The sequence below is a fragment of the Fulmarus glacialis genome, unplaced genomic scaffold (assembly GCF_000690835.1).
Source record: "Fulmarus glacialis isolate BGI_N327 unplaced genomic scaffold, ASM69083v1 scaffold34497, whole genome shotgun sequence".
In the NCBI taxonomy this organism is placed as follows: Eukaryota; Metazoa; Chordata; class Aves; order Procellariiformes; family Procellariidae; genus Fulmarus; species Fulmarus glacialis.
The window spans coordinates 24,924-38,161 of NW_009224419.1; the positions used below are offsets into that span (position 1 = coordinate 24,924).

Here is a 13,238-nt window from a genome sequence, read left to right on the forward strand (position 1 = left end):
AGGCATACTTCTCCATTGTATGACTAAGCACCTTTAACTGCATAGCAATAGGGGACCATTCTTCCCCTCTTCTTCAAAACAGATGATCACTAAAGGTGGCTCATAAAAACGCATTCTCAAAACCTTTCACCCAAATACTCCAATTCATGCTAGAGAATTCTCAGCCTAACAGGATTACTTTCTGTTATTTTCTGCAATCAATTTCTCATCTCAATCCACTGCCATGCTCTAGCCTCTAGCCATGCTAACTGGAGTGCTACAACCAGGTGCTATTTCTTTTATTTCCCTATTCAAAGAGAGTTTGATTCGAATACTATTTTTAAGTAATGCTATGCCTTTCCGTGGATCAGCTTCTAATATATACACTTCTCATTTACTTTGAGGTACAAAGTCTCAGTGAAAGTTATGCTTTATATGAGAGCATCTAATAAAGATGAAGGCAAAAGCTAAGTACAAAGAAACTCAGAGGGTTAGGTCCCACACCAGTGTGTTAGAAATTACTTTATGACCAGTTACCTTCACAGTGTTACAATTAAGGCATAGAATTATTCATTCATGACAACTCAAATGAAAGCCCAGACCACACATTTAAAATCCTTCTCTGAGAAAGTTAGAAGCAACGAAATTTTAGTGAAAAACCAAGCTTAAGGGAACTCCTGGAAGTCTCACAAAACCACAAGTATATAAAAGAAAACCTAGTTTGCTTTCCCATTAAGGAGGTAAATTTAATCAATTCAAATCTGTGTGTAGGACACATTTCAGGGTTTAAGGGACAACAGTGACAGAGAGACAGGACAGACACCTTACAGTGCAGGATGTAGTGAAAAATGAACTTAAGCACAGTTTTCTCTCTACACAAACTTTTTTTTTTTAATATTTAGAAAACCAGGCAACAATTAAATATTTTAGATATTTTTATTTCAGTTTATCTTACTCTACTTTGACTCCAAGTGATTTCAAAGTTGTTAGCTAGACAAAGAAATTCTTCATCCAGGACCTTCGTAAATATTCGAAAGGACTTAGCAAATGTCCAGCTTTATACACTACTCAGATGTGCCAACAAAAGCCTGTAAACAAGCTTGAGAACCAATATCTAACAAAATGGGAAAGCAAAAGCATTTTGCCCTCTATGGGGAATAAGCAGATATTCTGCCTACTTGCTGGTAAAGAACTGTGAAGCACACCTGAACCAAATGGATGGGCTGTAACAGTTAAAATACAAGATCAGAAAAACCTGCACAAACTACTCCTCTTTGAGGCACCAGACAATTCAGACCTCATTAGGTCTTAAGCTAAAGCCAAGTTCAGCTGAAGAAGTTATAAGTATATCGTTTCCATGAGACAGTGTTTACTTCAGTGAGAATGCTGGCAGCCAGTACATAGAATAGAAATCTCACAATATCACAGGTGGTCGCTTCTATCCAATTCACTATACCTGTTCCATAATTTAGAGGAAAGAAGAAAAAAAAAAAAAAAAAAAAAAAATCACTCTTTAGACAGAAACAAGAAATAACTGGTACCAGCATAATTATTAAAGAAGTGGAAGTAATAACTTATACTCCCTCCCCCACCACAAACGACTAACTGAAGAGTTTTTGCATATTCTCTATTAATACAATTCTGTTTCTATCTCAAGCAAAGAAACCACTATATTTAAATTGGAGTATAACAACAAAGATAAGACAAGTTATTTGGGGGAGGTTTTTGTTTGCTTTTAGGAAAGCAATAAAAGTGTTTTCAATGATTTTTTTTTTTAAACCACATATACTCTAGTTGTTGCACATTTGACCTGGAAAAGCAGTATCCTTGTTCAAGCTATGAAGAAATACTCTACCAGCTCCTGAACTAGAAACTGGATGTTTACACAGTTCATATACACTTCACCCTGTAGATATGAGCCAAACACATTAATTAACCCATTAAAAACAGAACTAACAAGCTAATCCTACTTTAGACATCTACATTAATGCCGTACAGATAAACAAATGCACAGCTGCCATTTCAATGCAATTATCATTGTCTATAAAAGCAAGGAAAGGTTACTTTGCAGGCAGCTAAAATGACAAGTGGGTACCAGTGCTTGAGATCCCAAGTAAAACTCAAATAAGTTAAAGCTCTAAACTCCCCATTAAGAGGCAAACCTCTTCTCTCCAATTGTCACTACAATCCAACAGTACTAGCATCAACAGTCTGAAATTCTTCTCCTCCCTACAACAGTAAATCTGTAAATCTTCAGGAAAATAACTACATATGCCAGCAGATGCAATCTACTCCCAAGGGATGAATCCTATAAAAACATATACTGAGAAGCAGCACACCAAGATGCATGCATTCTTTAAGCAATAATATGCAGAAGCCATACTCTAAGAGGGACATTTCTTATTTTACTATTTTGCAAGCTATCTGTGCAAAAACATGCTTTTAATGCATAACTATTCTTGCTCTCCATCAAACTCCAAATTAAAAGGCATGGGGAAGAAAACAGATATTAGCGTTTCTCCACTACCCATTCTGCATACACCAGTTTCCTTTATAAAATCATCTCTTCACAAAGCAGCTCTTCAGGCTAATTCATATCATAAGGAAATTACATGGCAAACGGCTTTTAACGCACTGAACTGGAGAGTTAATGATTTCTTCCCACAAAAATCAAACACTTTTAAATACCTTCATTGTGCTTACATATTTTCTTAATCAGCATACGAACCAGTACTGTGTACAAAACTAAAAAGTACTGGTGAATACAGACAGAAAAGTCTGTTTAAAGACTACTCCAAATAAAGCAAAGCCAACAGCAATTTTTTATCCCTATGTGCTACATCCTTATATATTTAAGTACATCTGAAGTAATGATTAGACAGTTTTAAGTCAGAGATTGTTCTTTATTCTTTTTACCACACAATAAAGTACTGAATATGACCTAAGTAGAAAGCCTTGCAGAACCTGAAAAGCCTGTTTTGGCTGCAATCAAAAATAAAGTCCATCCATAATTAAAAAGTACATTTTTTATTTCAGCCATCATTTAAAATGTGTAGGTACTTATTCCCCAAAAAATCCTTTTTTCTAGGAAACAAAAATTTGCTGAATTCAGTCCAACAAATTAAGTCCCAAATACTTGTTTTTTTTAAAAAAAAAAAAGAAAAAATCACTAAAGTCAACCATGACTTAACAGAAAATGTAGGTGCGCACTTAATAAGAGAAAAGTTATGCTGTGAGTGATCTCATCTTTTGCTTATTAACTGACCTTATGAATCCTCTATGTTAATCTTATTCTCACACTGATATCCAGCAGCTGACACTTCCACGATAAACTATGAATGCTAACAATTAGGACATTAAAAAAATCCACATCTAAACAGAATAAGTAAGCCAAATACTGTAAATTTAAAGTTTCGAGTAATTGCCTTCAATAAAAAACAAGACAAGTCTAAATTATATTTGTTGCTCACGATGAACAGATGAGTTCTCGGTGAGTCTGGAGTATTTGGAAATAGACTCCTGAAAACTTAAACACAGATCCCTCAAAAGTGCAATCAATGATCTCATACTGGTAAGACAAATATGATTGAGACAGTTGATAATTATTTCGATAAAACAAGGATTCCGTTATGACCACTGAACTTTTAAATCGAAGATAAAAGTCCAAAATATTCCAGCCTAATCTCTAAAAATGAAAGTGTATTCATAAGAAAAAACAAAACTATCATGTTCGTACTCACCGGAACTTTACTTCCGACTATCTGCATGCAGTTGTCAGCCAAGAGAGGTTATTGTGTAAAAAAGATAATAATAATACATAAATAAACACAGCAAAGTACTTAGTAGGATGTAGCATCACACAAATTTTTCAGTGTTTAATCATTAGTAGCAGTTACATTCTTTTATTGCTTCTCAACAGGAAAACAATAGTTCTACTGTAGGAGAACTAATTTGAAATTCTTATGTTCTGCTGCTGAATCAGCAGTATTTTACACATTTACCAATATATAACTAAATACCTAGCTTGACATCTACCTCTTGAAAGATTAAGAGATATGCCATCTTGTTAAAATTATCAGGTCAGATATTTCATGTATGACACTGAGAAAACTATAGAAAAAACTAATGGCATACTGACTTCCTTGTACGTGTAACAACTTCATTTATTATGGAGCTTTTGATCCATTTAGATGATGTCATCACTGAATTTAATTAAGTTTTCATAACCAAAAACATAGCCTACAGTTATAAATCTGACTTGCATTTCAGAAAATCTCATGTGGCATTTTTCTTCAACTGCTCAGTATGGATGCTTTTAATTACATGGATAATTAAACAGTGATTTACAGAATGACATCTTCTCTTTTTTACCATGGAACAGCATCTCTGCATATTTATGAACAAGAAGTTGACTTTACACAGAAGAAACTGCAGAAAGGCAGCAGATCTCTGCCCTGTTCTATCACTTTACACAAATGACCACGTTCCTGTGAACACCAGGACTATGGACTTCTGCCTAAATATTATAAGCCTTTTACTGTCAGCTACTTGCTGCAATCTGATAGCAGTCAGTTTATTGAATAACCACTTTTATCTGATTAAGAGCCTCAGACAGTATGATTTTATTCTGAGATCTGAATTTGATTGTATCTGTTCAGGCTCTACCTGCTTCATTTTCTACTCTTATCTCTTCCATTATTCTTTTAGGAAGTCTTTCAGAAGACAGAAGTCCCTGCAAGTCTTTCACAATCACCTCTTCTCTCATCTTCCTGATGAGGCTTCCTCTAGAAGCACAAGATGGACTGTCATCACCAGACTATCTCTTTTCCTAATTTATCACCTTCTTCTCCCACCAATGTTCAACTAATTCAGTATGACAGGTCACCAAGTTCAGTTCTGAAACAGAATTCTGAGCCTTCACCATTTCCCAAGTATAATTTCCATGGTAAACAATCTTACTCTTCAAGTGAGAGAAGGAATCAGAAGCACCGATAATCACTTCACATTAAAGCATCCAGCTTATTAACTTCTATCTTATTAGCTCTGTCCCTCAAGGAAAAAGAAAGCTTTTTTCCAACTATTGAAAACCAAGGTTTCTTTCTCACTCAGAACTCTGAAGACAGTACAGTGTTTCAGAAAAGCATGGTCAACATGCTGCAGATGGCACACAAGGCAGAGAAAATGAAGCACCAGATTTAAAAATAATTTGGTTAAGACAACATCAGCAAGTGAAAGTGATATTTTCAAATGAGTGGAGAGAGCTCAAAAGCCTAACTAAAACAAACATGAAATGAACCGGAAGAAAAGTCACATCAACTGTTAAGCGTGCTTTGTAAGCTCCAAGCAGAAGAATAGGTCCAAGTATTTTCAGTATAAAAAAAAGGAAGACAGATGAAAAATTATCTGTGACCAAAGAGAACGGTAGAAAATTTTAAGAAAGATCATTTTGAATGCGATCAGCATTTTCATGGAAGACAAGCCTGAAGATGGCCTGAAGAAAAGAAAGTTTGACAATTAATGAGGCAGTAAAAATTGGTTAGGGCTTGAATTCTACTAAGTAGAATAGTAGCTTAACTAAACAGAAGATGAAATTAACAGCAAAAATGAGGTTTTGCTTTATTGTAAGATCCCAATCAACATTTTACAACTGAGCTCTACTTTTTATATTTTTTTAAATCAGTTAAGATAGTAGCTATTTAAAAGCTAAATTAGGGTAACACACTACAGAAAGGTCATTCATATTTCTGAACAACCTTAAATTATTCCATTCAAATGCCGCGATTCAATTGCAAGAAGGACCTACTGAAGCACACAAACTTCAATACAAGTCCTTTTTCCCTTAGGAAAAACATTTTGCATATGTATAAAACATCCATACTGGCGCTGACTTAAGGTTAAAGCGCACATTCATGTAAGAGGACATTTTGGGATTTTTTTTTTTTTTTTTTTTTTAAATTGTTAGTACATTTTGGCAAACATCTCTCTAGTTCTGTTAAGTTTCCCATGCTGCAGTGCATATGGTGGCAGTAATGCAATCTGCTAAAATTTCCAGCAGTTAGACATGCAATGGTAGCCATGCTTTTCTTACTCAGCTACAAAATTATCGTACTTGAGGCAGCTACATTTCGATATTCATATATGTGTGAGATCACCATTGTCCAACTACATTTTGGGAAAGAATTGCAAGTACTTCCATTGTGAAAGTTTCTACTGCTTCAATAAAATATTTCTGCTTACTAAGAAAAATTTAAGATTTAACATTGATCATCAAGTGAAGACAAAAACCTTAAAACACATGATCAATAGTTCCCGAAAATGGTCTAGGCAGAGTATATTAACAGGAAATTTCATAATATTCACTGCCTAAGCTCGAATAATTTCCAGTAACTTGTATGTTTAGCTAGACCATGCTTTAAGCACTGGATTCCTTCTAGGACAGATTAAAGGACTGTGAATTTTGTTTAAGATGAACTCATGCACGAATATCACTCCTCTCAGAAACGTTAATCACCATTTTCACATTATAATGCAAGTTTTTCCTCACTTAAGTTTATAATGTTCAATGCAAAGCATTTGCATTTAATAATTGCGTGCCACTGTGGTTTTATTTTTTTTGAAATTTAACTCTGTAGAGCTGATTTTAAAGGTTAAAAGAAAAACAAGTCAACTGTACTGCTAGCAGTCCATGCTTATAGATCCATTAGGCAGACACCAACATAGTCTTAATTGTCAGTTTATTTCATTAAGAAACAGATTATTATTCAATGTTATCTGTATTTAGCACTCAGACTCAGCTCTGTAGAACTGTTAGCAGTGCTGCCATTATGTATTTGAACAATTATTGCACAGTCTTCATTTCCAGTAACCTTTTATTGCGTACAATAACTTAAGTGTAAAAAAAAAAGACGAGATTCATCCTTATTTCCAAATAAAATCATATGCATTACCTAATTGTATTGAAGTACTATGCTGATAGCAAATTTTATCACTTGAAGCATACTACTGTCCATTGGATACACAAAGCTACCCCCCCACACTTCTCCCCAGTACTGCAATATATTCTGTTTCTCAGAATTCTCCACTAGCTTCATTAAAATTCTTTATACAACAAACAGTGGCACAAATCAGGACAAAACCTATTTCTAGGGAAATCACAACATATCTATCTATCTCTATATATCTCCGTTTCATCCAACATTCATGAATTTTTGTGGCATATTGTCCTTTTACATGATAAGAACTATATTTGCCAAGGTCAATTTTTAAACACACAAGAAGCGTTGCTGTTGTATTTTATAACTAATTCGTATTTATAGTCCCACTACTATTAGTCCCACTGCAGAAAATAAATTGCAGCTCTTCACTATTTGAATTTGTATTTCTCCACCCCACACATGTTGGGGCATCCAGTGGTTCTCTCACATTTCCGGCACCCCAAAACACACAGACTTCAAAAATTCTGCATCCATCAACTAAGGGTTAATCAATCAACTTAAGGACAGAGAATGACCAACACGAATGAAAGGTCTGAATAGATTTTTTTCTACTCAAAATATAATTTGAAACTCGTTTTAAGACCATCTTTTCACTGAAGGAACCATTTTATTTACCTTCAGAACATTCCTTAGCAGAATACTTAACGCAGTCTTGAAGCCAGCTACAGTACTCAACATATTCAAATTAAGCCAAAATACTGACTTTACTTCAATTTTACATACCTTCAATATTTTGATTCCCTGTTTCTAACACTGCAAATCGTACATCCAGTGTGCATGCCATTACTGAAACCATAAAGTCATGCTATCCCTTCCAAGAACTTCTGGTACCAAAAATTCGTAAGATGAATTCCACAGAAATATGCTCAGGTTCCATCCATTACTCTACATCACTGGATTTGCAATTTCTTATAGTTTACAACAAAGCGTCAAGTTTTTACATTGCCCAACAACTGAAATACAAACTAACCCTTCAGACACAGCTGCAAGCACTGAGAAGTGCTTAATAATAAAGTACAGATTTTTTTTTTTTTTTCCCCTGCCACTCTTAGAAGATAAACCCAGACAAAAAAATTGAAGGTTTCAAGCTTGAAAAGCGTAACTTATAAAGCTAAGCTCCTTACTTTCATCTGTTTTGGAGAGGTGATTACTTACAGATTTGGCAGTTGCAGAAATGTATTGGACAACCATCTCACGTTTTGTGGTCAAGTCTTTATCTCTTAAAGGAGCTTTACGTTCTTCATTTAGATTCATGTCTTCCTGTAAAGAAAGAGACCACATAACATCAAGATTCTATTTCATGCTTTTTATTACTCTTTGTTATTTTTATACTCCTTTTCTTAAACTAGAAAAGTTTTCAATAACTTTTTTCCAGTTACTGAAAAATAACAAAAACTTTTAAACTGTTTGTTTAAAAACGAGCCATTTGTTTATCTGCGTTTCAGTTTGTTTACTTCTGAGCTACCCGATTTTCTCATTTAATTCTGTCACTTCAAGTGTTTGCTGTTTTCAAGACTTACCCAAAATTATAATTGCATCAATGGTAGTTACCATCAGTGAAATCTGGCTCAAGAAATAGAACTAGAGGACAAAACAAAAAATTCTGCACCTCAAGTTGATCACGTAAGCGTTAAGTCTTGTGAAGTTCCTGTGTTTTTTATAAAATCTTATCACAACGGATATCATTCCTGCACTATCTAATCAGAAGGCTGTTACTACATAGATTATTAGCTTGTGGCAAGGGTAGATGTGAATGTGTTCCAACTGATGTATTTAAAACAAACCTAAAAATCCAAATATTCTGCTAGATTAAATCTAAAGATGCCAATTTAATAACTGATTAAATACAACATGTAGTCATTACTAGTCATGACTAGTCTTGCCGTTAAAAGTCAAAGTAACTTCAGATTAGCAACTCAGACCAGTAAATGTTACTATAATAACTTAATAGCTAACAGCTTTTTCAAAGAATTATTGGTCTCTGGAAGACAGACCTATTGTCTGCTTCAATTAACGTTACTTGGAAAAGTTAAAAATTAATCCCTTAATCTAACAAGCAAATCAAGCAAGTATTAATTAACACTTATCCAATCTTTCAAAAGAGATTCACAACTTCCTTGAACAGAATAGAGCTACACAAAGGAACAGGACAGTTCTTATGCCATACTGACTGTATGGGAGTTCACAACAATTTTAAAGAATCATACAGAAAGCAGTATTTCTAACAATACTCAAAAGATTGGTGTTGATACATGAAGTATCAGGAAATGCAATGTGCATGGCAGAATTAATACACACCCACTTCAAAAGTTTGCTTCTATATTACTAGTAGAAAAGCTTGCTTGTGAGTAGATTCACAAACCTTGACAAGTGATCCTAAGACAGAAAATACTCAAGACCATGTAAAAATTCACTTTCTATACGTTAAGATTTTATTAATGGAAATTACTATTTTCCAAAGGTATTTACTTAGGTTTATTAAAAAATATCCTTCAACAGCAGTATCTAACTACAGCAACTACAGAGGTCTACAGAGGTTATCTTAATGACGTAATCAACAACTTAAGATTTTCATTTTTGGCTTTTTGCCTTTGTTTTCTCTGTAGAAGTAGAGCAAGTAATTTAAACACACATAATACTAGCATTCTATGAGTTACTCAACTGTTTATGTGCTAATTTAGACAGGTCTATCAGGCCTACGCTATGCTATGCCCTCCCAAGTAGCTAATACTTCCAAAATGACAACATTTGAAAATCACTCCTGTATAATAAATGCCAACATGAAAACAAATTAAAACCTTATAAAACTATGTAGCATGTCATCTTACCATCATTTTTTCAAAGAGATCCATAACTTCTTTTTCTGATAAGTTCATGCAACGCTCGTCAACAAGTGCCTGGGCAAGTGGGATTTCACTTATAGAAGGTTGAGAGTCAATAGGATGCTGAATGAGAGGTTTCTCTTTTTTCACTGCTGATTTTCTGAAGCTTGTTATTCTGTCACGCTGCAAAGACATCCATTTAAAAATAAGCAGAAATAGAAATATAGGAAAGCAGCCAATTACATGGCAGTAATACACACATTTTTAGTTAATCCAAGCAGCAGAGTTAAAACTCAAACTGAATTGTAAGTAAAAATACCCTAACATTCAGAGATTACTTTTCATAGAAAGACAACAACATTTAAGGTAAATTCATGACAGGTCACATGCAAAAGGGATATAACTATTTCTCACAGTTTCAAAAGTATACCATCTATGTTAAACTCTTAGCATTTCAAAATCTTGAGTTCATCTTCTCACATTACTCCCTAATTATCCTGATAGTGAATAAATATGGTACCACAAAGGTAATGTCCAAGCGTTCCTTCACCTGAAGAGCTATAAGTCTTTGGAGGACAACTGAAAAAGCCAGCGTTGGGAAGGAGGTACTCACAAGTTCATCAGGCTTATAAAAAAATCCTGCTAAAGTAAAATAAAGTTTGTAGAGGAATTAATGCTCCAAGTATAGTTCACAATTCCTTGAAGTGTTTTTGAGTACGGACTCCTGAAATTAGTGCATAATTTTAAAAAGCCAGGTAATGGATTACTCACATAGAAGCAGCCACCCATAGTTAAATACACATAACAGACATTAGTTAAAGCGTATCATACGGTCTGCAATGACGTTTCACTGGTTAAGGCTGACTTGTTTTATGCCTTATACCAAACCCCCCACCTTTTTTTTTTTTTTTTTTTTTTTTTAAAAAAAAAAAAAGCATGCTTACTCAGTTAATTTGTTAATATTGGAAACAACCAACAAGAGCACCTTCCTTATAAGGCCATTTATTACCGTATTATTAATATATAACTATACTGAATAGAGTCAGGATTTTTTTTATTTAATAATACTGTCTTTAACTATATATATATGTATGTTCATTTTGAGAACTTTATGTCTATAGCGATTTTTCTAAATTAACTGTTTGCATCAACAAATACTAGTGTATTTGTTTCAGGCATTGAACAGCCTTATGAAGATGTGCTTTCATCTAACAGCAGCTTATGTAGGGTTACCAGTATCATTCATAAAAGTTATTGCATCTCTACAAAGACATGTAAACCAAAATTCATATTTTCTATAATTAAACAACCTCTGTGAGGTGTGAAAAGTTTAATGGAGTATTTAATTTCTAGCAAATTTGGATTCATTTTGGATTAGTCCAGTCAGGAGTAGAAAAATTTGACCAAGTGCTGTGGAATATGGGGAAGAAAGGTTGTTTCTTTTTTTTATTGTTTTGTTTCTTTTTCTTGGTTTGTTTTGCTGTTGGGTTTGTTTTGTTGTTATTTTTTGAGATCCTACAAGACTACCTTAAATTTTTGAAGGGAAAGTATCCCTAGATAAGCTGCATGCCCTTTGAATTTCTTTGGAGGATTTTTTGGTTTGTTTGTGTTTTTGAGGAGAGGGGGGTTGGGGTTGGGTTTTCTTCTTCCTTAGAAGTCTTACATTTGTGGACAGAAACACATTACCTACAAGGATACTGTCAACATCTTTAACAAGGCAAGAATTTTACTTTAATCCCATTTTTTCCATATTAGAATAGTTTACATTACTTTTTTTGAAACTAAAATTAGGGCGTAGCCTATTGAAAAGGCCAAAGATGACATAATGCCTGAAAGGCAGTATTCAAAATTAGCCAATATACATCAAATGCAGTTTTACTGTTCACTTACTATTAAAATGCCCATTTAGCAGTCACAAAAAAAAGTGCCATTTAAGATCAATTTCACCATACTGTGATCTGTTTCAAGTATACATTATTAACAACAAATTCGTTTAATCAGATTGCAATGGTGAGATTGCTTTAAAGCCATAAATCTTCTACATGATAACTATGTACAATTTCTTCATATCAGACATGTAAGTGATGATTAACTAAGTGGCCAGTGTGGCTTAGCTATTATGTACAGAAAATAAAAGTTTATAATTTTACTGAAATCAATTTTGATATAAGTTGCTGTCAAAATAGTTTACAACAGGTTTCAAAGTATTCAGAATTATAAAGTTAGTGCTACTGAATACAAACTCGTTGTCTGACATACAGTACACATTTATTACCCAAAATGGTTCCACTTGAATCATGTGGCAACTAACTTTGAAGAACCACTGCAGATCCTTTACTGTTAAAAAGAAGGTCAAGAGAAATAACACATGAACTGTTGAATAACAGTTTCAACATAAACACAGTACTACTAAAGTATTTAGAATGTGGTTAAAGAAGCTTCTCCAAATAGATACCATTAATTACTCTTCTTCAACTGAAGTTACAAATGAAGATATTTAGGAACAGTAACTCAATTTTCTGAAATCTAATGTTTAATATCCTTATAAGAAAATGTTATATTGTCCACAACATTTGAAGTAAAATAGCATGCAGCGTGGAGTTACCATTGCAAATTAAGATGTTACAAAGACCTTACCACATCATCTGCCAAAGTTTTTATTTGAATATTCTATTAAAAAAAAAAAACACACACACAAATCAAAGAAAAAAAGACAGCGTTACCTACTGTTTCAGAATAAAGTAGTCTATATTTCATGTATTCTAACATTAAAAAGCACTTGAAATTTCAGTAAGTGTTCTAACAAAATTGCAGCTAAATGAAAATGGAATATACTGCATTCTGTGTGAAAAAGTAGGCTTGCATCCCATTTCACCTTGTCTTTTGACTATTTAACTCATGAACCTGAAACCTGTATGGCTCTAGCACCCCTGCTATTTCACAAAAATGCAGTAAGATCTCTTAGAAAGCTTTCCAAAACAAACATGGACTAGTGGACTTGAAACTGAGTCAGCAGATAGCTATATGACATTCTCAGTTTTGGCCAAGTTTTTGAGACTCAGAGTTGAGGAGAATTTCCTATGTCCTAGCTTCTTGAGCCTTCGGCCAATTTCTCCTTAACACTGCGTAACGTAAATCGATAGATGAACTGGTTAAAACCAGTGTACTGATGATGCACAAACCAGCCACTACTATCTCTCGGCAGTAAAATCCTGCTGACAAAGATCACCATCGTTACATTTTTATTCACGGCCAAAAAAAGCAATCTATGTTGCATACCAATATCAATAATCATATCAAGGAAGCATTCAGTTAATAAACATTGCTCAATTTACACCAAGTAGTCATGAATAGGTAATTAAGGTCTAGAACTTTAGGCAGGGGAGGGGAGGTGGGGTGGAATCCAAGACAGAAAGAACTGCTGTGTGTGAAAAAGTGTGGT

The 13,238-nt window shown here is 34.0% G+C and overlaps 1 protein-coding gene across 1 annotated transcript in view; it reads right to left on the bottom strand.

The window, feature by feature from the left end:
* Window positions 1-13,028, bottom strand: part of LOC104079938 (protein diaphanous homolog 2-like) — a gene marked incomplete at its 3' end in the record, with an annotated part of 32,793 nt that extends 19,765 nt beyond the window's left edge. Inside the window, 4 exon segments of the mRNA XM_009582142.1 lie at window positions 8,130-8,234; window positions 9,803-9,979; window positions 12,434-12,466; window positions 12,903-13,028. Coding sequence (XP_009580437.1) covers window positions 8,130-8,234; window positions 9,803-9,979; window positions 12,434-12,466; window positions 12,903-13,028 — 441 coding nt within the window.
* Between the last annotated feature and the right edge of the window lie 210 nt (window positions 13,029-13,238).